This window comes from Lingula anatina, unplaced genomic scaffold (genome assembly GCF_051362555.1).
Source record: "Lingula anatina isolate TDL-2025a unplaced genomic scaffold, LinAna3.0 unanchor82, whole genome shotgun sequence".
Classification (NCBI taxonomy): domain Eukaryota; kingdom Metazoa; phylum Brachiopoda; class Lingulata; order Lingulida; family Lingulidae; genus Lingula; species Lingula anatina.
Genome location: NW_028257603.1, coordinates 6,216,986 through 6,244,330, shown reverse-complemented (window position 1 = coordinate 6,244,330; position 27,345 = coordinate 6,216,986). Strand labels below are relative to the sequence as shown.

General features: G+C 33.8%; 1 protein-coding gene and 2 long non-coding RNA genes across 4 annotated transcripts; 1 reads left to right on the top strand and 2 right to left on the bottom strand.

Moving 5' to 3' along the window:
* Nucleotides 1–2,164: 2,164 nt before the first annotated feature.
* Nucleotides 2,165–7,894, top strand: LOC106165904 (uncharacterized). 2 transcript variants are annotated; one of them, XM_086998489.1, is made up of 11 exons: nucleotides 2,165–2,303; nucleotides 2,525–2,573; nucleotides 4,953–5,155; nucleotides 5,426–5,552; nucleotides 5,736–5,789; nucleotides 6,171–6,221; nucleotides 6,396–6,458; nucleotides 6,707–6,760; nucleotides 6,966–7,013; nucleotides 7,321–7,406; nucleotides 7,735–7,894. In XM_086998489.1, the coding sequence occupies exons 2-10, from the start codon at nucleotides 2,525–2,527 to the stop codon at nucleotides 7,401–7,403; spliced, it is 732 nt and encodes a 243-aa protein (XP_086854615.1). In that variant the 5' UTR covers nucleotides 2,165–2,303; the 3' UTR covers nucleotides 7,404–7,406; nucleotides 7,735–7,894. The 2 variants fall into 2 exon arrangements, with proteins under 2 accessions (XP_086854615.1, XP_086854614.1); XM_086998488.1 differs by lacking the exon at nucleotides 2,165–2,303 and having other exon boundaries at nucleotides 2,350–2,573.
* Nucleotides 7,895–9,731: 1,837 nt separating this feature from the next.
* LOC147759299 (uncharacterized) lies at nucleotides 9,732–13,794 on the bottom strand. Its single transcript, XR_015331600.1, has 2 exons — nucleotides 12,931–13,794; nucleotides 9,732–10,532 (listed from the first exon to the last, which is right to left on the bottom strand). It is a non-coding gene; the product is annotated as an uncharacterized LOC147759299 (long non-coding RNA).
* A 7,348-nt stretch (nucleotides 13,795–21,142) lies between these two features.
* LOC147759298 (uncharacterized) lies at nucleotides 21,143–26,330 on the bottom strand. Its single transcript, XR_015331582.1, has 3 exons — nucleotides 25,809–26,330; nucleotides 25,534–25,630; nucleotides 21,143–22,009 (listed from the first exon to the last, which is right to left on the bottom strand). It is a non-coding gene; the product is annotated as an uncharacterized LOC147759298 (long non-coding RNA).
* Nucleotides 26,331–27,345: the final 1,015 nt, after the last annotated feature.

The window sequence follows — 27,345 nt, the reverse complement described above, 5'->3', positions numbered from 1 at the left end:
ACAAAAAAAAAACGTGAATGAATGTGTAAAAAAAATTATCTTACAAAATAAAGTGTTGTTGTTGGTTACAGCCAAGGCATACACTACTATACTAGTGCTGGTAATACAGAAGACAGGTGGATTTCCTGTCGTCACTGAAACTCGGGATGTGCTAATACATGTTAGTGATGGCAGAAACTAAAAGACAGAAAACCAGAACAACAGAACAGCAGAACAGACTAAAATGCGGAATACAGTAAAAAGTGGAACGTGTATCAAATACATTGTGGAACAAGGGAATATTATTTATGTGATGCTAAAAGAAAAACAAGACAAATATAAATATATTGAGTTATTACTATTATTATTGTTGTCTGCTTTTTGTGCACTTTGTATAATACATGTCATCTTGTTTTCAGGCAGTGTCTGTTGCGCCTTTACATAGAGGATGGTATTCTTTATTGCAACCGTCATAAATGACATACAGGGTGTGTGTATCTGGCAGCTGGCATTCACAGTAGAAATTGACCGCGACTGAGTTTTTTTCACACGATTTTTAATTTTACGCCTGTTTGTAATAGGAAAAAGCAATAGATGACGTCTTTTTTAACAAAAAAATAAATATGAACTAAGTTTTTTGTGGTCATACTTCATGGTTGTTGGATCTTTGCCGTTCGCCAATGTAACCATATTCGCTATGACGTACAAACCACAATTGTAGTTTACTAGTTGTTATTTTGTTGGGTTACCGCAAAACGTTAATTTGTAGAGTTCTTGACGATGCCATGGTGCTATCATTGTCGCAATGCACATTTGTTCCATGGTTGGAATGTCACTGAAAGAAGAATCGTATATATTCAGCGTATATGGGACACACCCCTATGTTTGAAACTGTGAGCCAATGTGTTCCGTGGTCTGGTGTTCGGTTTATTATTTGGATAAATCTATTTTTGTAACGCTTGAAATCTAACTGTATACATTCTGCCAGTGAACATGACTAGAGTCCTTCTGGAAGCGGGAATTGGTGTTTAATGTTATATCATAACAAGCGTTGATTATCGTTCCATTCAGCCAGCCACGAGGGTCAGTGATTATATCGCGGTCTCTGATGTTCAAATTTTCATTAATTATATTCCTATCAGCCGGGATTGACACTTCTCCGCTGTAGCTGATGTCCCTGATGTCCCATCCATTAAAGTGAGTAAAGTGTTCCATTCCGTGGCCATTGTCTGTATGTTCCGTTCCGTAGCTGCTGTCAGAGTATTCGGTGTCCCGAGTAGAGTGTTCTGTTCTGCACAATCGGTGGGGGCTTCTTTCCACCCTTGTATGTCACGAAGCAGCCACTTAAACTCTTCTTACTGATTGGTTCTTATTCTGATATCATCGACAAAATATTTCATAATACTTGGGGCCATTTTTGTTCGCAACATTGTAGTATGATAGAATAGTTGTCTTCAGTCTGGGAGCGCAAAAGAGCATATAGGTCGTTGATGATTATGTTCCGGGTATTTACAGGAACCCCGTCGGCGATCATTTTGCGTTGGAACTCTTCAGATGACTCAAGAAGAACAATAGGAAATTGTATTTATAAAAGAAGACACAACGTCAGTTGTGCTCTGATTTATAATCATCTCACCTGCCATCGCAAAATGTTGCATCATTACAGATGAAAAAGTTAAAGTGGATGACGGCATTCAATCTCGTCTGTTTTCCAAAAGCACTTATTATCTGCAGCCAAGTCTATATATCATGCTATCGTCACATTGTGACAAGCACATTGCATCGTGATGTGAACAGTGAACAACTGACACAGTCGATATCACATACGTATCCTTCATTTCAAATGTTTTATCCTGATGACGTTTTGCAATCATGGCAGAATTACCATTTAAGAATGCCCTGACTGAAGATGACACCCAGTGTACAGAAGTTGGATGAAATTTTCGGTTTTTCATCATCACCATTCGCTGACGCCATGTTAACATTGAGTATAGATGGCGCTGTGCAAGAGGTGAGACTTGTGGTTTGCACCATAGACCCCAACCGATATCAGTCAGAGGTTAATCGCCTGCTTCCTAAAAAAACCGTGCAAGGATGGGGGCATAAGCATCTTACACAGGATAACCAGGCTCTAGTTGTGTGTGATATATTGTAATTTGTAAAGCAGAGAGAGTCACGTCGAGACCGTCAAAATAGCGCCATTCCTATTGGTTTAAAGTTAAGGGACAATACAGGAGCTGTCCAATCAAATTTCTTTATACAGTAATTATTCCTGTTTATTGTTTTAGTAAACAAAGCAAAGATATAATTTTGCACAGTAGCTGGTAAGTTAAATTTTTGTTCAAAATTGACCATGAAAGTTTGTATCCAAGTTTTTTTATATGATAAATTTATTCTAAATGAAATTTTGGAGAATTTCCTGTTACACAACATCAATTTTTTGCTGATAATCCCAATATAATGGAGTGTATCACTACAAAAGAAAGATGCAACTGAAATCTGTTATTGGAACATGTTAAAGTATGATTTGATTTATTTATTGCAGATGTCAGTTAATATGGAAATTAAAAATAACAAAGAAGAGCAGCGTGCTCGTAAGTTGTGTGTTTGTGTGTGTGTGTGTGTGCGTGCATGCACGAGAAGTTATTCATATATATATTATCAGGCTGTACACTGTATGAGTCATAGACTGAGTTCCCATACCTAGATCGATCTGACAGGGCCGATCCATCTCCAAGGGGTTTCTCCCAAAACTGCTTTCATCTTAAGCGTCTTAGATGTCTGCCACTCTTACTGAAGGTGCTAAATGATCATTAATAACCCCCTAGCAGCTTCTGACACACATCTAAGCTGCTTAAGTTGATTGCAATTTAGGGAGAAACCTCTTGGAGATGGATTGATCCTATATAAGATAGATCTAGGTATGGGGACCAAGTCTAATACATGTTCTACCAAATCAATACATTGTCCTAAACTGCTTTTGCGTACTTTTCAATGTTCTTATATAAATGAAAAAGAAATTGACTTACTTATTCATATTAAGAATGCAATATATCCCTTTTTATGTACAGACACAGATGTGTCTGTACATATTGCCATCACATGCGTCTGTCGTCGCCGTCGTCCCTGTCGTCGCCGGCGCCGTGCACTTTCCTTGTAAACACGATAAGTGGAAGGCAGTTTTACTTTTTGGCTTTATATTTACAGAGCTGATGAATATTCAAAAAACGCAGGTCAAGTTCGAAAATCAGCATGATCGGGCCATTTTTGTAGAAGTTATGCTGTTTTTTCACTTTTCAGCATATATGCAACACTGTAAACACATTTCAAGGAAAACCGATAGGCCTGTTGTCATGAAACTCACAGGAGTAATCGATCTTACTAAAACGCAGGTCAAGTTCGAAAATCGGCATGATCGGGCCACTATTTTAGTAGTTATGCTTTTCTTTTCACTTTTCAGCATATATGCAACACTGTAAACACAATATAAGAAAAACAGATGGGCCAATTGTCATTAAACTCACAGGAGTGGTCAATCCTGCTGAAACGCAAGTTGAGTTCAAAAATTAGCATAATCGGGCCATTATTTTAGAAGTTATGCTGTTTTTTCACATTTCCTCAGATTCAATTCTTAGGCATGTTAACAGTTTCATTATTTAATTAATAAGATACGTAAAAGTGTTTGTTTGACATTTCCTGCATCTTTACAAAATTGTTAGTTGATTTTGTAAAAATGATGGTAAACTTGTTATCGTGTATTGTATAATAAAGTTTCAAAAATGGAAATAAACTCATATCATTGCAGTTTGTCAGATTCAATCATTCACTATGTTCAGAATCTCAGAATGGAAGAAATTGGACATTTAACACTGCTCTATTGATATTTTTCCCATCTCATCAATTTTCTTAGTTGATCACATAAAAATGGCAGTAAACTGTTAATTTTGTTTTATGTTAAAAATTGTTAAAAATGAAAAAAAAAAAAAAAAACATTTCAGAACAGTGCTGTTTTGTTTACATTTTGGCATTTTCAAGTTGTGACTTTGAAGTTCCATGGGCCTGAAGACCTTTGCTAGTCACATTTTCTGAATATCCATGATACTAATATTTTATTTTTAAAAATTGATGGTCATTATGCTGTTAAACATTATGTAATATTGCATCAAAATTTGAAAAAAAACTATTTTGGGCACTGCTCCCATGATGACCATTTAAGAAAAACCATGTCATTTACTGTTCTCAAACTTACAGGAAAGAAACTTGGGACTAAAATACAGCTTCAGTAGGCAATGCAGTCTGTTTGGTAATTTTTACTGCCAGTTAAACAGTTTTTTTGTGAAACTAATTTTTCACATATTGGCATTTTCAAGGTGTGACTTTTAAGTTCCACGGGCTTCAAGACCCATGCTAGTCACATTTTCTGAAAATCCATGATACGTATATTTTATCATTAAAAATTGACAGTCATTATGCTGTTAACCATTATGTAATATTGCATCAGAATAGAAGAAAACACAATTTTGGGTGCTGCTGCCATGATGACCATTATGGGAAAACCATGTTACTTATGATTGCCAAACTTTCAAAAAAGAAATACAGGACTAAAATGCAGCCTGAGTTGGAAAAACAGTCTAATTGGCTTCTTTTTCTTGAAGTTATACATTTTCAAAGTGTGAACTTGAACTCCCATGGGCCTGAAGCCTTATGCTTGTTACACAAATTACTTACATTGGTATTACCTGTTGAGCATAATTAAAATTTGATGTTGAATTTGCAGTTTAACATAATGTACTTTTGCATCAGAATTTACAGTAGCCTATTTTGTGCATAGTTATTTCCTGCTTTTTGTCTGTACATTTGACAGCTTTGCTGCCTTGTTTATATTTAGTGAGTGATTTGAATGTCTGCAATTACAACATCAAAAAAGATATATTGACAAGATTTCTTTCTATTTTCTGTTTCATTTTGAACAGCCATGGCCACTGTTCGAATAGTCCTAAAGGACAATATCTTAAAAGCCAAAGCAGTGGGCAGAGGAACTGCCCTTGGAACATGGGACACCCAACGTGGTGTAAACCTTGCTAGGTGCACCGAGTTGGGTGTCCCTGTTCTTAGGGCGGAAGTTCTTCTGCCCAAGGCTGCAAATATAGAGTGGAAGTTTGTTAGACCGCAAAACGTAAGTATAATATATATTAATTTATTTGTAATGACAAATGAACTGAGATGAAAATAATTTTCCTTTTTATTGAAAAATAAAATCTAAGTTCAACAAATTTAAGTGTTTTTTTTTTTTTTTTTTTTTTTTTAGCTTCATTCATTTCTTGTAGATTACAATGTATTTGATCAGTCAAATTTTAAATATATGTATCTTTTCATTTGAATTTTCTTTTTCATTTCAGACATCAACTTATCTTCAATTTATTTATTTATTTATTTATTTATTTAGCCTTACCACCCTGGGTCTGGCTGGATATGGGAGCCTGAACCCTTTAGGAACAGGTGCCTCCAGGTGACCACCAAGGACAGCATGGAAGTGACCTGTACATGGGGAGAACTGGACATGGAAATAAAAGGTCTTGTAATTCTGTTAAATCTAACTAATGGAAAGAAAGGTGAATTAACATAATTATTCTATAAAATGTAAGATATGGAAAGAAATGGCCCTTTAATTCTATCAAATGAAATTTAGACTATTTCATTCTCAATGTCTATATCATAATTTGTGAATAACAAAAAATGTATGCATCTTATTCCAGAGTCTAACTACACATATGAACCTGAAGTCCACACCAGTGATAAGCAAATTGCAGGTAATAATTCAGTTGATTTTAGCAATTTACTTGGTGTGTTTGTTCATTCTCACTATTTGCAAGGAATCTTGAAGTAAAAGTATCATTGTTTTTTTACTACAAACACCTTAACTCTCAGGGTGCAAGTCTTGACCCTTGAAGCTGTTGATTACCAGGGACCATTCACAATGAATTTGGTCAATTTTGTCTACCTAGCTAATGTGCACAAACTCCATGGAAACTTCAGAATGCAATCAGATTAATAAAAAAATATAACTGACTAACACATCCCCTCTTGTTTCTTACTTACCTGTAATTACATTACTACTGCCGTAACGTAACGTGTTAAACTTAGATTCAATATAAATTGTATTCCTTTTTATTTTAATTATTCTGTTTCAGTTGATACCAAGGATGATAACAGAGTAAAGGCTCCTAACACTGAAGAGACTGGTAAGACAGGAATCTCAGTAAAATATTTATTATTTAAATACACATATGAAATCTACAAATGTGCACACTTGCACACACACACACTCTTTATATATTTTCAGAAAAATCCATGCTTTTACTGTGTAAAGATTGAACATGATTTGCACTCCTTTAAATTTGCTTCTGTTCTTTCAGTTGATACCAAAGACAAGAAATATGCAACAGTTTTAACAGTTGTTAAAAGTATTGAGGAGATAGGTGAGACCAGAAACTCAGTAATGCACATGCGTCCACACGCACTAACATGCACTCTCACACAGTACACACACACTCCACGTTGCTTATCCAAAGTCTTGTCTTTAGCATACTTAAGAAGATCCAAATTTATTTTAAGTGAATTGTATTTGAATGTGTTTTCACCAATGTAATTCCGTATTTGTGCCCGAATTCCGTTTGAACATGGATTTTGTTTCATTTGGTTTCCATTCCATATTTTTTTGCTTCAGCCAACATTAAAGACACAAACAGTGTGTCACTTGCTGAGGAAATCAAGAAAAGAGGTAAGAAAGTTAGGTCCATTTAAACACACCCAAAAAGTTTACACACACACACACACACACACACACACAGAAGCAGGCTCTCATACACAATCATTGTGTTAATTCACTGTTAGGTGATCTTATTCATTATTGTATCTTTGTCTGTGTATGATATCCTTGTTATGCTCATGGACAGAATTATTTTGTATTCCATTTTTTTCTTCAGTTAATGTCAAAAACACAAAATTTGTGATAGAGGACGTGAAGGAGAGAGGTAAGACGGCAGGGTCTATATAATAGGTATCTACTTATTACAGTGTTAAAATGTGACTGTGCATGCACTTGCATGCACACACACACACACACACACACACATACATACACTCCTTATGTTGTGCAAACAGTAAGTATTTGTTCTCTTGGCAAGTATTAATTGAAATTCAAAATTTGATTATTCTTAACAGTGGTAAATGTGTTTCAATGTTCATTTATTTATGAAATAAGATGGTGCACAGACTGTATATTGAAGGTTATAATATATTATAGCATTTTACGGAGTAATGTTTTGTCATATATTTCAGCACCCAAGGATCGCCGTCCTTCACGGTGGCGGAGATTATTTAATCTTTTTACGTCCTGCTTTAGGCGCAGGTCAAGGACATAAATGGTTATTATTATTATTCATTATTATTATTAAATAAAAATTATCACTTCAAACATTCAGAAATTAGGAAAATTTGACATCATTTTCAAAAGAACAGATTTATTTTACTGTCATATGAAAGTTTTGTTTGCTTCCTTCTTTGGATGGCATCATAGCTAAGTTGAAGTTTTTAAGAGGCAAACTATGTCAAACAACTGGTAAAAATTGTATTTTAATGGCAGTTATTATATGATAGCAGCCAAGAGCTGGTAGTTGTTGGATTGCTGCCTTTTAATAACTAAGACGTTTTAAGTGAATTATATTTTAATGTTTTTATCTTCTTATTTTTCAGGGAGGACAGTGCAGAACTACTAGAGTATTTTTACCTCTGTGGCAGTCAATTTAAAAACTTCAGTATATCATTCTCTTAGTTTTACAATAAAAATGCAATTTTCTGTAATCAAATGAGTTTTGTTTTTCCTTCTTTTCTAAATTAAAAAGTTTAAGTTAGCATTATAATAGCCATTCTTATTTTAAGGCATTTGAAACAACAGGCAAGCAGTTCCAAAGGGTTTATTTTTTTACTGAAAAGTTGCCTTTTTTTACGGGCCATTCCATGGTATTTTTTTGCTGTTACAGAAGGACATTTGACACTTCAAATGAAAATATTTTCAAAAGTAAAAAAGTTACAAGGTCCATTTTTTGTATGTTTATTCTTCTATATGTAAGTTATAATTAAGCAAAAAATTAGGTTTAAAAAAATTATAGTTACGAAAACATTATAATGGATAGTTAGCGTCTCGGAAGGACGTGAAATGGACATGGAATTTTAACTTTCAACTTCAACACTAAAATTCTGCTCTGTCTGTGTAGATATTTTTAAAGTCAAATCAAAATATGAATATTTGATTATTTCACTTTCTCAATGTATAAAAATTTTTTGGGAAAAAAAATAATAAATTTGAAAATTTTGCATATAAAAACATCAAGTAGGCGTCATGGAAGGACGCGTCTTGGGAGGACATTTTGTCCATTGCTAAATAAAATGTAAAATAAGGCTAATAATAATATTTTATGAATACATACCAGCATAAGTTTGATGAATAATATCAAAGGTAAACATGTCCTTCCATGGTAATATATTTCATCTTCAAACATGTTACTATTTTTGACTATAATATAAGTTCTCATCTGCTCTGATCATCTTTAAATAATATTAGGACATTTTTGAAGAAAATCTTACCAAATCTATTAATTATAAATATAATCAATTGTCTAAATTATAATAACTTCAAAATTATTCATTCAAATGAAATGTTTCTCAGTTTAAAAATGCTTCTATATATAATAATTGTGAATTTTAAGTATAAGATTATCTTGAAAGACATAAGGGTTTAGGGCTCATTGGTCACATGACCTGTTATTGTCCAATCAAAATGCCCCATACGTGCTTCCACTGCGCTAGGTGTCATGTTTAATGCTCATATATTTGGATTAAATTTCTTATTGAAGTGGTTCTAAGCAAAAATGTTTTTGTATTTTGTTGGCCCCTATCATGGTTGAGGAGAATATGAAGTTATAAGTTTTTAGCTTTTGTAGTTACTGAGAAAACTTAAAAAATAGGTACCAAAATCGTCACGGAACGACAAGTTGATATTAATTAATCCATTATTTTATAATCAAATATTTTTTAATCTAATACACTTGACTAAATGTAAGAAATAAGTTATATTTAATGTATTTAGCCTTTATTGTTTAAAATGATCTCTATTATGAAAAATATATCAAAAATAAAAATGTCCTTCTGTGACACTATTTTATAAGTTTTCCAGATAAAAATGTCAATAAAATCATTATTAATCATCAAAACCTAAAATTTCTTTTGGATTCTGGTGTTTTATGGTGTCTGGTTTCAGAAATTATAAGTTTTATAAGTAGGATTCCTTTTTCAAATTTTGAGGTCTGCGGACCAAATACCACGGAATGGCCCTTACCCCAATAGTTGTCCAAACTTGAGAAAGAGCCTAGATTAAATTCTGATTAAGAGTGGACTTTTCCAGCAAAAAGGCAGTGCTTTGAACCCAGGAACCTCTCAACCACAATGTTAAAAACTTTATTAACAAACATTTCACATCCATTTCATGTCCCTAACATTATAATCTGCTGATCTTCCAATTACAACAGACGGGATTATTATTTTATTTAATTTTTATTTATGTTTTTTTTTTTCGCCTGATTATGCTCAAGATAGCTACATTGATCATTACTTATGAATGTAGTGTGTGTGAGATATAACAATAATTATAACAATAAGACATATCAATAATGAAAAAGTCATCACCTCATTGCTTAAGTACTTATTACTACTGACCTTTATTTACAATAAATGAAGTACTACATCAATTACTTTATTCCAATGCACAATAAATAAAATACTACATCAATTACTTTATTCCAATGCACAATAAATGAAGTACTACATCAATTACTTTATTCCAATGCACAATAAATAAAATACTACATCAATTACTTTATTCCAATGCACAATAAACGAAGTACTACATCAATTACTTTATTCCAATGCACAATAAATGAAGTACTACATCAATTACTTTATTTAAAAAAATTCTGACTCAATGATCCCAGTGCTAGCTAATTTATCCCAAAATGTTTAATCACATTTCTTTTTTTATTTCTTTTACATAGAAAAAACATTTAACTATAGATACATACACGAACAGTGGTATGCACTTACCCAAAAACAGCTCAATTACTGAGTATTATATTTTTGCTTCTACATTTCAGCATTTTCACATTTAAATAAAATAGATATGACAATTCTTTAATTATGCAAGTTTCTTAATCCAAATTGTAATATCAAGGAATGGAAAGTCACAGAAGGTGCGCAGTACCAAGCAAATGTCTGGATATGGCTAGTTTTCCTGAGAAACAATTGTCAGTTTATATGTGATACTTAAAAATACAAAAAGAAATCACTGTCTTCAGTAATTATGGTGGTATTCATAAGAAGCTGCAAGCATGGCCTGTAGTTGTCTTGCTTTATTTAAAACAGGTTATAATGCGTTCAGACATTTGGGCAGCTTGAAATATTCCAATTACTTCGGATCCTTAGAGGTAAATGAGTTCTAACTGAAAAGTATAAAACAAATTAATAAAAACAATTTTAAAATCCCAGCTGATTTTGGTCTTATTAAAAAAAGGGAAATGTTCACATCAGTAATATTTCCTAGGTTTCATGTCACTTTGTTATAGACAAAATTCACAAACCTTTTCACTTTCTAAAACAATTATTCCAAGAGTACCAGCAGTCTTTTCCATACAAATGAGTGGGTAAAATGAAATCATTTCATTTCACACACACACACACACACACACACACACACTCTCTCTCTCTCTCTCTTCTTTCTCTTTTGCTCTTTCACTCTGAGTCTCTCTCTCTCTCTCTCTGGCTGTTTTTCTCTTTTTCTCTCTCTCCCTGGCTCTGTTTTTCTCTCTCTGTTTTTCACACACAAAATCCCTAACACCTGTTTTGCTAAATGAGCTGATAAACAGATGAATTTTATTAATTAGCTACTTATTAAGAAATGAATCACAACCAAAATCCTTTTTTGTTTGTTTGTTTGTTTGTTTGTTTTTTGGTCCCCTCAGTTTCTACACATGTCATCAAACTCTATTAATAACTTTTTTCATAATGTTTCTAGGACAGACAACACAGAAAAAAAACATGGTAATAATGTACATTTTAAACTCTGTCACTGGACAAAAATTGGTTCTTAAACTTAATTACTAAATATTTCAATTGCATGTCATAAGTAATAAATGCAAACAACCATTATTTATATTTTGTTCCATTTGTTTGCTTTCTACTACAGATTGAAAAATGTTAGAAATTGTTGTTAATCACACCTGGTGAATTTTTACAATCCCTCTTCTCTCCCAGTTCAAAGAGTGTCATTTCAATATTTTAAGAAGTTATCAATCAACACAACACAACAGTCCACCTAACTCTGTCAACATTCTGTATCAGTTACTCATTAGGAATGCTGAGCTGTAGTCAACAAATTAAAGCCTAGCATAACAATACTAACAATAATAATAATAAATAAATGTATACGTGAACAAATCAAAATGACAAAACATGGGAAGTTTAGTGGTTAAAAAAAGGCTAACCCAGTGGTAGATTTAGGGTGCATTCCCAGAGATTTAGATCGATCCAGAGATTTAGATTTAGATCAACCTAACTCCCTGGGGGTTCACGCTAAATTGCAGTCAGCCGAGCACGCACCATAGTTAATTACCCCCTTACAGCTTTTAGTAGGCGGGACAGACGCTTAAGCCGTCTAAGCTGTCAGTAATCTAGTGAGACTCCCCACAGGGATAGATCGATCTAAAATCTATGGGAATGGGGTCTTAGAGGGGGATTGGGGGGTCCTTCGGTTTCTACAAAAAAAAAAAAAAAAAAAAAAAAAAGAAAAAAAACAACACTAATTTCCCCCCTCTCAAAATCGGAATTCAAACTAGCTGATTTATAGTTCTTAAGCATTCTAAATGGCCCGATTTTGCCCTCCAAAACACCAAAATATTTTTGGGCCCTTCAGCAGGTCCTGAACCCTACCGCAAGGGGGCCAAGGGTCAGTTTCGAATCCAAGGCCTGTAATTCGTAAAAAAAAAACTGCCCCCCCCCCCTCTTCAAATCCTGGAACTGCCCCTGTCATACCACCTGCAAACTGCGTTCAGCAAAGTGGTATCTTCTTTGCAGAATTATTTGCCAAATACTGTATTTTTTCTAAAAATTTACATCGTCGCAATTGCTTTTACACATTTGATCATTTTTAATGATTCCCTCTTCTTAGGGGCTTGCTTAAACCAAAATCAGTGGCGGATATAGGGGGGTGACAGTGGGGTCCTGACCCCCTTTGATTTCTGGAAAAAATCACACCAATGGTCCCTTTCTGAAATTAAAATTTTGACTTGCTGAATCATATATCCAAACAATACTAAATGGCACCGTTGGCCCTCTAAAATACAAAAAAATTTTAGGACCATTCAGTGGGGTCCCAACCCCACGCCAATGAGGGTGGAGGAGGGGGGTCGAGGGTCGGCTTTGCATCCGCTGCCTGTCATTCCTAAAAAGACGGACCCTACCCCTTTAAATAATCCTGGATCCGCCCCTGTATCTCTTCCCTCTGTTCTCACTGGGCTTTATATACACGGGTATAAATTACTGATTATGATACCATATACAAACTATTGATACAAAGGGGCCGTAGCGATAGTCCGAAGGTCCAATAGTCCGAAGGTTCATTGGTCCGAATGTTCACTATAGAACCTTCGGACCAATGAACCCTTGATTAAAAAATCGATAAAAATGTTACCACTTTTCGGACCAATGAACCTTCGGACCAATGAACCTTCGGACTATCGAGACGCCCCCGATACAAAATCTATGAAAATGCAAATACAACCCACTAACAGTGACCTCTGTATTGTGGTCAACTGATGACCCCATCACCAATAGTCAGTTTACCTAAGTGTCCCTAGTGCTATCTTCCTGACTTGTTGACCACTGTCCACTACGAGTGACCCACTTACTGTTCTCAAGAAGTGCCCGCGGTTGCCGGGTAGAAATAGTGTTGCAAGCACATAGCTTTTCATCTTTATATATGCCCTGGAGCTGAGGGAAAGTTTACAATGTTAGTCCACCACATACTCTCCCTGCTGATTGGAAAATGGGTGTGTGTGAGAGGGGGGGGGGGGGGGGGGTTAACTCTCTCTTAATCCACCCCAGCTCCTATGTCTACATATCGGTTCTCATGCTGTCACAACGCGCTGGATTCTCTGCGTTTCCCGGGAGTTGAAGAGTTAACGCGGTCAGCGCCATTTTAGGGAGAGACAGATAAAATACAAATGTCTCACGATATCTGCAAACTTATACACTGTGAAATTAAATAATTGGGACTCTTTTTTAACTTTGTAAAATATTACAATATACTAAATTTGCTTTCGGTAACTTTATTTATGTCAAATATTTTTTGGTAACTTGATAACGTTCTCTCACCGTCTTCCCCCTAAAATGTTCCACACTAGAAAAAATCGATAATCGTATGGCAGTATTATACAGGCAATTGACCTACTTCACCAGCTGGGCGGCAATCGTCGCTATTTTACCACTTTTATGACCTGGGAGAGATTACGTCATATACACTTGGGATATGATGGTTATTTATGATTGTTTAACTAATAAATTGCGCGTACTGATAAAATATTCATAAGTGTATCAGTGAAAAAGGAACATTTATATTTGAAAATTATGAAAAAAATGTGTAATGAACCCAAAACAAACAAAAAAATGCATTTTTCTCTTATATGCAAATTAGATTGTCTTTAGTAATAAAGCTGACAGGAAGTGATGCTCAAACCAGAGATTCCAAAGGTGGCGATTTTTATTAATCTTTATTTTGATATTAAATCATTCGATAATATTTTTATCAGTAAAAATTTAATTGAAGCTACCAAACGGAATTTTTTCTTGTTACGAACCAAAGCTCGACTCGTTCCTGGAATGAATTTAAGGATTCATGTTGATTCACCGTATAGATCTTGATAAAAATAGAAGTATTTTTAATCCCCGAAGAAGGTCCAGGGGCCGAAAGCTCGGATTGAATTTAACAACTATAATGTAGATTTTTCAAGGTGCATTGATATATATATATACTTCTATTGGGATGAATTTAGTAACAGCCAGAAGGTCCTGAGAGTACTCCCCCCTCTCTCTACTCCAATGTGTTCTACATGTATGTCCTATCCAGTGAGCAGACAACGTGTACCCTCTACACACTGTTAGATTATTTATATATGTATTCAGTATCCATTTACCTTTTTATGAATTAACGATTCCTAATATCGAGGTGCTTATAAAAAGCAATTGCTATATATCGGGGGGAGAGGGGGGAGGGGGGGCGGAATCAGTAGGGGTGGGTTACATTCTTTTTGTCTACTAAAAGGCTAGGGGTGGGCCCCAAAAATTGAGCCATGCATTTAGGATGGGCCACATGCTAACTAGGATTTATTTTGGCACCAACTATGTGCAATTTTTGAGAACAACTATACTACACTTGGTCGAAGTAAAACAACCTGAAAGAGGTCTGTTTCTGGTTCTTTTTTCTTTTACAAGCAGTTTTTAGAACAAATAACAAAAGTTTCTTGTAGTTATCAGAGAACAGTTATAAAAGCGCATCACTGACAAAGCCTGCCACCCAGGAATTCATTTAGAAACATATCCATAGCTGCCGTACCATAAAGTATTCTACCCAGGAAACTCCCTTGTGCAAAGAATACGTTTCTAAAGACAGGATTAATACACATCATTTTTTCCAAATAGTTGTCGGTTTAACAGATTTTGCATCTGTTGGGAATCAAACACGGACTGCCCGCGTTGCAGGCGAGCATTATTCCATTGAAGCTCGAGTGCTTCTAAGACGTAAATGTGCCCGGATGGCCCTGCCCCCCTCCCCCCTCCCCCCAATCCCCAATAATCCTTCCGTGATGCTTTCATACTTTTGTGCAAGTTTAAATGATACTCGTATTAGTCTATATGTTCTGTATTTTGAATGAGTTACAGACACCAATTTCATTTAAAGTGTCAATCTACACCTCCAAAATGTCGTAAGGTATTGTTATTGACATAATTAGATATACCTGTATCTTCTGCAACTCATAGATTTGTGTGATGAGTTTAATAACTGACACAGAGATAGTAGTAAATATATATGTATTCTACATAATGTACATACATGTATAAAATGTGTGTTAATTAAAACAAAATTAAATTCCTTCAAAATTAATTTTTGTTTAAGATTACTTATTTCATCATGATCTATTTTAATTTTAAAAATTAAACGCACGAAACTTTCTCAGGACTGCCCTCTTTGGCCCAACTAATGTGTACATATATGTATTAAGACGAGGAAGGGTGTTTCTGTTACTGGACTTCTGTCATTAGATCTCCTTTTGTGTAAGCTTTACCTTACGTGTATTTCAAGTACTGATGCAAATTAAATGACCATAATTAAAAACGTATAAACTATTTACATCCATTTTGATTCAAAGACTGACGTAGCAGGTACGAATGTTAACTTGATTGCCAGAAATAGTTTCACTCAGTACTTTTTATTACTATTCATTCAAACCAATGGTAATAATCTGGTTTTCTGCATGAAAGGAGTTAAATTCAAATACCAGATTTTGACCGTTAGTTCTGAACTCTCGAAATGAGGCATAGTCTGTTTATGATTCTGAAAACACGGTATTATGGAGTGGGTGGGGGTATGTCTTGGAGACGGCTTTCTCTCTGTGCTCCAGATCTCGCTTTCTTGAAATCGAATAATTCGTGATTTTTATGTATATTATTGAGTCATTGAACATTCATCTTCATCTTTGTTATCTTGTTATAACCAGTAGAAAAATTACGATATGAAAGGCAAATAGAGCCTTAAGCTAAGCTATTTTCACCTCACCTGTGATAAAATAGACCGCAATACATGTAGTGTGTTTCACCAGCTAGTGATAACATGCATATTTTAAACTACGCAAATAAAGAGTTCCTTTGTATTCTCCCGCTCCAATTTATACATCTGAGGACCGTGTCTCTCTTCGACAGCTTTTAGTTATCATCTGAGTGTTAATCTGAGTGTTAATTAAAAAAAACTGCATGCTCAAAAGTTAAAATTTTGAATAAAATACGTGCTCTATCAGGGAGCCAGTGCAACTGTTTTAAAATAAGTGTGATATGAGTCTCCCTGGGTTAAAAGACGAGATGAATGTTTTTTTTTTTTTTTTTTTTTTTTTTTGATTCGCTGCAGTTTTTCTTTCTTTCTTATATACAGCCATAGGGTGCAGATATGCAGTAGTCAAATGATTTTATTATTTTTTATTGCGTTAATATCAAGATGCGTATTTCATATTAGAGATATTGAAAAATGTTGTTTTGTCAAAAGCTGACCTTACTAACGTATCGAACTCCTCTCTCTTGATGTGGTTTTGACTTTCAGTAAGGCGGCAACAGTACGTGAACAGCTCTTATAGTTTGTAGATAACCTATAACTTTATTGTTTTTCTCATATTTGTCTATCACTTTATTTACAATAAATCATTAATTGTATGGTACCATATCGCCATTCGATTGGTGCATTTGCTAACAACAGAGAATGCGCGCGCGCACACACACACTCACACATGCATTCATGAAAGAATATGAACAAAGATGAGAGAATTATATGCATAAAATATCTTTTATTGTACAGATAAAAATATCAAAGCATCGTATATTCACAAATAATTCGCTGGTTAATTTATGTCTATAAATTTATAAATCTCGAACAAAGTACCGAGTTTCCGATTGCAGCATTTCTGTTTACCTCCAAATGGCTCAATCTCATGGTCTGTTGGTCAAACAACAAAAACTGCTCAGATATTTAAATCATTGTACCATATTGCGTCATATCAAGATAGCCAGTGACCTACATAATGTCGTTTCAATTTGGGGTTGATAAGGATCTGAAGTTAATTTTCGTCCGGCATTTTTTGAAATATGCTAAACACAAATTCGTCCAATGTATTTTTAATGTTGTAAAGTACAAATGAAGTTTCATCCGTAAAATATTGGTGAGAGTTGAAAAGAAAAGGCGGCCACTTTAGCCTGCCACCTCCCCCTACCATGAATGTAATGGGATGGACAGCCTGGAAGGAGACGTCACTGCCTCAGTGCTCAATGATCAGGAAGTGGATCGAAGGCGGCTTAGATATTAAGTATAAGAATGTCGTAATTTCAGCCATATCAATATAACGTTTTAAGAAATCAATGTCAGGTATTTGGTGATAAGTTAATTGTGATTTATTTTTGAAAAGTATTTTGACGCCCGTTTGCTTAAAAGTGGTTTTGGTCATTTCCCAACATTTTCCCAACGTACTATTTATTTCCTCCACCACTTCATCTCATTGCATCTCATAAAACAAAGGAAGATGCAGTTGCACTTCATTTTCAGTATTTTGAACTTCGTCGGTAGAAATAGTAGTGGCAGTGGAAGTTTACCGTGAGAAATGGCCAAGGAGGGGAAAATGCTGTGAAATGACTTGTGAGGGTCTGGCCATTGACATGTTGATATTTAGTGAGCAGTTGGTGGTGGAATTATAGAATATGATACAGCCTTTTAGGTATATATATGATAACGTCCATTTCTGGAGTAAAGAACATAATTCAAGTATTAAGGGGGTACAGTAATATACTTCCATTTCGAATATTGACAAGATTTCATAAATTAAGATTTAATATTTCATTTCATGTGTGAGCTAAATTGAAGTCCTTGAGATTTCTGCGTGACAGATTATAAGATGAATCCTTCAAGAAATAAGAGCGAGTTGATAGCCCGAAATGTTGTTTGGGACGGATTTGAAAAGGCTCTGTCTAAAGGCGATTTTTTTCACGTGTTTTATTTATCAATATAACATCACAAATTTGAGGTCTTATAGGAATTAAATATAATATATTTAAAACGTGATCATATATCAGAATGCATGGTCATCCGTTAGAAAGCTTATTTTATTGAATTGAAATATGTTCTATACTATCGTAGTTTCAAGTTGGTCACACGTGACATGTTAAAATGTACCATTTGTTGTATTCTTCAGCAAGACAGCAATGGGTGACTTTCTAGTTTAGATCGAATGCGAATTAAGGAAGCAAAATATTCCAAATTTTATGTCGGTTTAAAGCCTAATTTTTTTTCTGTAACATTCAGCAATTTCAAATAAATCGCCAAGGAACACTATCGAAACCGCTGATAAATTCTACAATCCCGGTGTCGAATTCTTAATTTCTGTTTTTACCGGCTTCATTCTCATTCTCCAAATGGACTGAAATCTAGAATGTAGCAACAGACGATCATTGTGTGTCTTTCTTTTCATGTTCAGATGAGAAAACAGGCACTTCGTCCCTTGAAATTTGAACATTTGCTGACTTGTTGAAAAAGAAATGTAATTTTACGAACCAAGATCGATTATTTTGTTTTACTAGTGAAGTATGTAGAATTTACAAATTTCAATTTTCATTTGCGAAAATTCCCTTCTTGAAAAACTGATTTTGTACATGTAAATGCCATTCATAGGATGGAAAAGCAACTTATTTTGTTTTTTAGTATTTATCTCTGAATGTAGTTCTTACAATGTAAAATATGGCACTTTTTATCATGAAAATGACTCATATTTTTGCCATTAATCTGTTGAACAAATACAGGTTCTGGGTAAAGATGATAGGACCATTTATGTGATTGAAAATTATTTTATTTTTCAAATTTAACTGTTTTCGGCAATTCTTTCTAACCAGCGTTTTTCCTTCTATTGACCAGATGATGCAGAAATATCGTGATATTTTCTCGTATTTAGAACAATTTATGTTCAGAAGGTTGCAAATTATTTGTTACAAGATTTTTGAAATTGAAAATGGATGTAGGAAATATGAGAAATATCGTGATATGTACCTTGGATTTTAATCCAGATTTCATATGTGAACATGTAGTTTGTTTTCTAAATAGTTTTTTTTTGTAACGATTTTTTAAATTTTCACATTCATTTTATTATCTAATGTTCATTAGTCTTTACATTTTGTCAATAGCTGTATAAACGTTGTATATGATTTTACGTAGGACTTTTGACACTTTTTTGCCAAATATAACGAAAGTGCGTGTCCGTTTTTTGTTCCCAACGATAAGTGTCCGACTTTTAAAAAAAGCGTGCAATTTTAAACAGAGCATTTAACAAATGTCTCATAGTTTTCATTGTTATATAAAGATGAAACAATGGCGGATCCAGGACATTTTAAAGGGGACAAGTGTTGACATTTGGGGCGTGATGGATTCTTTCGAGGACTTGATCATGTGAGTCCAGAATGGGTCTCTCTCCTCGGGGAGGGCGGAGACTAGATCCACCATTTTATTTTAAAGAAGAAGTTGAAAGATTTTGTTCGTTTCATTAAGATCAAACATAAGACCATTAATGTGGTAGACAGTTTATTTGTCAAGTCGAATAGATAAGAATGTTATATTTTTACACTTTTAAGTGAATTTAAATGCAGTCATCAATCATATTCTCACAGATATTTGCAGTAATAAAAAGACTTACGACAATGATGTTTTATAGATACGTTTTATTAATAACTGAATACAGTAAAATAAATTTTAATTGTTCTTAATAAAAAACTTACTGAACATACAAAATGTCTTGGTGTTTTCCTGATGGCTACACGGCTCAGTGGTAGCCTGGGGTTGGGGTCCGATTTCTAGCTTGGGCACTTTGGAATTACAAAGGGGTGCTATCAAAATTTTTCTTCGGTTACTATAAGAAGAAAGTCTGCCCGGGGAGGGTGGGTGGGAACACTTAGAGAAGTAGGTAACGCGCTTGCCTCTGAGACAGAAGGTCCCCAGTTCGATTCCTGGCGCTTCTAGGTCCTAGCAAATTACCTTTTACAAAAATAAACCCAAATAAACAATTTAGACTAATACAAGAGAATCATACGAATGAGGAAAAAGTAAGTTGGGGCAGTGGCTCAGTGGGCAAGGCGACAGACCACTAAGGAGAAGAAGACTAAGTTAATAAACAAAGGTTCGGGTCGAGCTGAAGAAAAGAAAGTCAGGAATGACATTTTGCACATTTTTTAAACTACATATCTTACAACTTTTATGTACGTTTATTATAACAAATACAAGTAATTCCACTATACAGATGTATGCAAAACCCATACATTACGTTTTGGCTCTACATAAAAAGTAATTTTTATAACGACTTCTGACATGGTCAGTTTACAACCTTATCCTAGTCATAGTCATTTTTAAGAACAATATGTAAACAAAATTGAAAAGGTTATGCGAAAACCGGTTAAATTAAAACAACTAATCACATTTACTCAGAAAATGCTAATAAACTCAAAGATCTTTGGTGCTCAGTGATCAAGAAACATTCAGTAAAAATAACCCAACAGCACTGCAGGACTGGCACCTAATCGGGCCTTTTGTTCTCAATCACCCCTTGATCCCGACCGCAAAACAGAATTAAGAAAGTACCAAGTGCAAGATCAACATTAAATAAAACACTGAACTTCCAATTTTGTGTAAAACTTACTCGAACCAATCAAAGTGTCATTTTTCTGATAATATTTTGACTTTTCATATTTGATTAGACAAAAAAATCACAAAAGAAAAAGGATTTTTAGACGATAAGTCAGTAAATTGGCGATTAACTGACCAATTTCGTGTTTTTAGAGGATTGACAAAAGTTGACAGTCTATAAAAGTTCGTTTAATTACTAGGAAATACCCATTACCCCAAAACAGATCTTTTCGACAACTGTAGTTTTTGATACGAATTTGATAAGGATTTCTTAACATGTCAAGTTGTAAAAGATGCGATAAAAGCCAGTCCTACATATACATTTTATTTGAAGTAAATGGAAACAATTTCTACTATTCACTGTTTCTCTTTGTGAGTATATCCGCCTTGTAATGAAGGTAAAAAGTTAATTTTCCTTCTTCAATAACAAAAACTTATTAATTAAAAAAAAAAAAAAAAAAAAAAAAAAACTAACCCAACGCCTGGTTTGATTTTCTGAAAATACAGATTTTTCCCCCTCCCAGCAATATAACTATGGGTCTATCACTGATCAGACACACTACTAGTACATCAAAACACCCGGAACCAAAGGAAGTTTATTCTTACCATGCGTCATAACCGCATTTTCACAATTTCAAAAAGACCCGTTTCAATACGTGGGCAATTCTGAAATAACTTGAGCACATTTTACAATTTCATAAGTGTCATATTTGGATTGCAGTGTTGACAGTTTATTGTAGATTTACATCTCGTTCATTTTTCCAAAGAACCCACAATAAAACTCTTGTAGGCATTTTACGTAATGGAGTTGTGACTTATTTTTTTCTAAAGTTAGCTTCATTAAAATCAATATTTGTATCCAATTTAATATGAATAAACATGCATTTTCGATTGCATAACAAAGCGTCTTATTACATATTTGCCCACACATATAATTTTACAATAAAACATTAAATCGGTCGCACTAGCACAGTGCTCTACCTGCACATCACTTAATGATAAATTTGCAATTAATTTTGTTTTCATAGATCGATTAAGCAAGGGATTATTTTTGTTTTGTTTTAGGATAACTTCAAAAGTGTCGTTTCAGATTCGAAAACTGGTTGGTATGTGTGCGGATAGAGTGCTGTATTACAGCTTATTTACATATGTATAATAATATACCAGCGACGTGCAAGGTTGACGCTTGGATTTAGTCCATTTTATTAGAAGTTTCATGAATAAACCACTCGTTACACGCTGCACTTCATTTCATACACGGTCTGATGCAGAATATTACAACCCAAAGCAATCATGACATTTCAAACTAAATCAAATGTCAACCCTGCAAGTTGACTATACAACAAACGCAAGACAACGTTGACATGGGTGCGGGCGCTGGCGAACACGAATCTGATGTCTTTGCTGGGAGTGCGTTCAATTTCATCGTAAGACGGTTGTTAAGAGACACTGAAAGTAAATGAAAAATGAAATAAATTATACGAAATCCACATGCAAGAAACTATAGCTAATAATTTTTAAAGTGAAATATAATTTTTACACCGATCCATTTCAGTATGCATTAAGGACACAGAAATCATATCATAAGAATAGCTACATACTAGGTAAATTGAATCTACACGTTCTATACAATAGTATACTTTATAACGACGTTACTATTACTTGCCCTGTACACACTGTTACACGTCAACATACTAATCTTTATTTTTTCTATCTTTGCTAAGCCATATCCCTCCACGAGGAGTATTTTGATGGAGACTGCATATAATATTTGCCCACATAGATAATTTTACCATAAAAACAAAACCGGCCGTAAAAACTTTATATATTTGCGGAATTAAAAGTAGATAAATGTAAACATTTGACAGAAAGCCTAGTTTTGATCATGATAATTCAGGATTTTTTAAATGCGGGGACCGGGGCTACAATGTAGCAATATTAAATTGCCTCGGTTCTGTAGGATAACATAAAACACTGGTCAATGACAATTAATTAACATGTGGTTTACAGAGCACAAGGATGCAGAAAGTGTTTGGTTTTTCTCTTGCTTTATTTATACATTATATTGCTTATTTTGTGAGTAGTCTGACATAAATTCAGCATTTTATTGCTACATGTGATTATTAAAACCACTTCACTTTTATAGACAGAAAAAGAATGATTTTACCAATTACTTTATTCCGATTAACCCACTTAAATAATTTCGTAATCCGAACGCTAGCATTTTAGCTCAATTTCTTTTTAAATCAGATACTTTGTTCGAGCATTTTATTCCAGATTGTAATATGGGCATTTTTACAATCCTGGGCTCCTTTTTTTCCCACCAAGGGTCAAAAATAGAAGTCATTTTTGTGTTGAAATGTGTACTTTTCTTGAAAGTATAGACCTGAAGGGTATAAGAAATGACAATCCCGAGATAAAACCTTGTGTATGTATAAAGATATGATCATTTGAATTTTGAAAATCATTTTTTAAATTTTCATAAGCTAAACCTTGAAGTGTGTGACTTTTATGGTAATTTAAGGTATTGATCTCCAAAAAACCACTTAGTTTTACTCAGAGAGTATTGCTCTTTTATGTATTTGCAAAAAAAAAGGGATGAAAATATCCAAAATTTGACGAATCAATGACATTTTGTAATTTTCCTGTTTCAGTATTAAATGTGACTCCATGAAGTTTTTGATTCTGAGATATTCTGAGGACTTCTGTACTTCACTTTACCTTGCATTAGTTCTTTATGTTATGCTTCATGATTGTGTAAAATATTATTTTGCACGGACATGTGTGCTAATTGCAGTGTAATGTTAAAATAAATGTCCTTATAGTAACTTATAGTAACTGGCTCGCGCTGCCAGTAATTACGCCGCGGGATTTTCAGTGCACAGACCGTGATCATAAGACATACCGAAAATAGAAAATAGAATTTAGAAAATAGACATTGCATGTGAACAAAGCCTAAAACTGAATTGTTTTTATTACATTAATTGGTCATTTTGGATAGTTTTTGATTCTTTTTTTGAAATGTTACTCCCTTAGTATTTGATTATGATATAAAATAGAGTCTTCTACACTCCATTATACCCTATTCTACTTCCTTTTGTTACAGCTCATAGCTGTATAAAATATTATTTGACAAGGTCAGGTTTAAATTTAGTAATTACATTTTTAAATATGTCCTTTTAGGCATGTCCTGTGTTTCGGAATGGACATTTATTTAACATTAACGAAATTGCTTAAATGATATATATATATACATAAATTGGCTTTATATATATATATATATATATATATATATATATATATATATATATATATATATATATATATATATCATGATGTATGTATATATTATAGATAATCACAGGAAGTTAATTATAACCCTGTGTCTGCCTGCAAGCGCCTCTGTAAACCGTGCCAGTGAACTGACTCTTGCAACTTTAACACGTGTAGCCTCATAACTATTTTCGAATATTTTTTTGTACATCATAAGTAAGCAGTATTTAAAGTAAGGTAAGCTATATTATTCAAAATTATATTCTACATAAATTTGATGTGCTTCCCATCATCCTCTTCCTCATGAATAATAAATAGATGAGCAGACCAAAGAGTAAACAACTGTTTTAGACAATGTGTTAAAAAATGTCCTTTCCGATACAAAGCATCCAAATTGCCTATATTTCTATTTATACTGATATAATCTCTTCAATTAATTGTTAATTTAACTTTGAAATACATGAACTTTGGGAAAATATGCAATGGAAGTTCTAGCAGATCCAAAGAAAAGATCCTGACTTGCAAAAATGATTTTTGTTGTTGAGGATATATATAGAAATTTAAAAAGATGCCACTGAAGAAATGTTTTTCTATTATTTTCATGTCATATGCATGATGCTCTAACAGTAATTTGCTCATGTCAAGTGAAACATAAGCATTAAAGACAGAATTCTCTCTATTTATAACATTGGCAATGTAAAGGTACTTTGTTTCGGAATGGACAATTTTTAACAAGCATCTCAAAAAAGGCCACAGTTAAATGGGTTTCTGTGCACTGGGGTTTTCTTATATAAAAATAAATATCACATGTCCTGGGCTTTAGAGAAATATATATTGTTACTGGCTAGGTGTCAACATGTTCTTTTATGTAAGAGAAACCCAATGTTTCGGAATGGACAAATTTAACGGAAAAACACGGTAGGGTTATTTTGCACTCCATGTCAAGTTCCAGAATCATCGCGCAGATTTCATTATTTGATACAAACAATACCAATACATCCAAATAATGATTAGGATGGTAAATTATACTGTATGTTTTATGATATATTTTCTGAAAGTCATTTATTTTTGTTTCGGAATGGACACTTAACGGAAACGTTTAACGGAAATACCAGCATGCCATTAAAAGGCTTTTTTTACTAGGATACACCTCTCTCCTGTTAACATTTAAACTTTTTTGCTTCCACCATACTACTGAGTGTTTTATAATCCAAAAAAATGCAATGTCAAACACTGTTTTAATTTATTTCAGATTGCTTTTTATTTCATATGACTAAAACGGGAAAAATTTTTGGTCATTTTTCGGGCTTTGCTTTAGCATATCTTTGGACTCGGTGGTGATATTTGGTTTCTATTTTCAGTGTTTATCTTCACTTACACCATTCTCTAACATAGTGATAAAAGAATTCTTTGATCGTATGTATGTAATTTGTTAATTAGCAATATGTGGGAAAATCTGAAAAGTGCCCAGGATTGTAAAAATGCCCATATAAAGGATGGTATGAAACTGAAATCATGAAAATTGAAGTCAACGGAGGTTGACAGTGCTCAGCAAATAAATATACGTTCGCTTTCCTGGTCGCGGCTAGTTCTGTAGAAAACCACCGGTTTATTGTTAATAAACAGTATATATTTCTACAAGCCGCTGTTATAAGATGAAAAAGGCACCCATTGGGAGCTGAGAAAGTACCGGTAGTTACCTGCTTTGTCGTCTTGCTTCGTTTAAGACGGAATGAGTTCAGACCTTTGGACGACTGGAATAATCTTCTCACTTCTTTATGAACAAATGCTTTCCTTCTGGAAAAAGCAACATAAGAAGTTATTTAACTTTTCAAACTCATTTGGACATTTATGTCAATAAAATATATCCAAGAGCCATTATACCTGAACTGAAGAGGGATATGCATACTTTCTGATAAAATATCGTCAACATAAACCGATCAGTGTTGCCTTATATCATGTACACAGCACTTACAACAAACTACATCAGATCTCAGTGCCAAAATTTCAGTCTACGTGTGGTAATCGTGGCAATGTGGCACATGAAGCTTCTTCCTCTTCCTACTGACCTTGGTCCTATCTGAATACCTCTCACCAAAATGCTCACCTGGTTTACGTAATCATATCACTGTCGCGAGATTGTGTTAGAGAAGACACTTAAACGCAATCTAAAACGTTATCATCAGGTTATTGTACAAACAAACCATCTTTTGTCCATAGACTTTCACCCCAAATGAATGAGGTTATTATTATTAACCGAATAACGCATCCCAATTAAAACATGCTGTCGCCTATTGCTATAGCACTGTAAATATTTAACACTAGAGTTGTGGCGACTAAGGTTTGTACAGGTATTTCTAACATTTTTATTTTTTTAAAAAGTGCTTTTTCTTTTAAAGATGCATAACAAGCGAGAAAGCCGCTCTGTACATTCCCTGTAACACATACAAATTACTACAACCAACTTCTTACACAACTGAAACAAAGGAACCTTAAATGAAATTAACCAGTCGATCAGCCGAACAAAAGCTTTAAAACTGCACCTTTATTATATTTCTGGTCGCAAACTTGATACGTTCCTCTAGCTCTGAAACCCGAGTAGTTTCTTGAATTTATACTATATGAAACTATACATGGTGGCATTTGGTCTAGTTTATTGGCAATAACTTGACAAGTTTAGAAAAAATCTGACTAGGTACGGTTAACCTTTCAGTATATTAGTAGAAATATGAAGTGAATATCATCATGAAAATAGTAAAAATGCATTATATACTGTGTTTTTATCTTTTGGCGATAATTTTCAAATTAGCAAAGCCAAGATTATGATAGTAGGAGTCATGTTTAATTTACCATAATCCTAGATTTCATGACTGTTTTTGATACATCCTGAAAATAATCTTTAATTTTAGTGGTGGGCATGGCTTTGCATAAGTGATGATTTAGTGAATGAATTTAAAGGGTTCATTAGTCTTTTTTTCAATTAGAGGTTGTTAAACTTATATTGCCCTTGACTTTTTGTCATACTTTGAGTGAGGTAAACACCATTGTTTGTAAGAAAAAAAAACTTTATAACTAGCTTTTTGTAACATAATTGATTTGTTTGTTGGACTAATTTGGCAGTTTGTTTTCAAAGCAAAAGCTAAAACCGCATATGCCCAAATCTGAATAGATTTTAATTTGGCCTAGAGTGATTTAAAATCTGGATGGATTTCTATCTGGCCTGCAGCATAAATATAGCTCATATGACAATAAAATTATATTAAAACATTGATTCTTTCTTATTGATGGTTATAAAAGTAAAATGTGTATTAAAGTATTTTGTTTGTATAATTGTCAGTGGCAGTGCATGCATCTTGTATTGGTGCATATTAAACACTTTTTAAATGATGAGTTTTTTACACACTAAAATAGCATAATCCTGAAGAAATTTAGTTTGCTGTGCACTCAACATACACAACTTATATTAAAATTTTAAAGTTTCCTGTACATTTGTGGCAAACTCCTGATCAAAT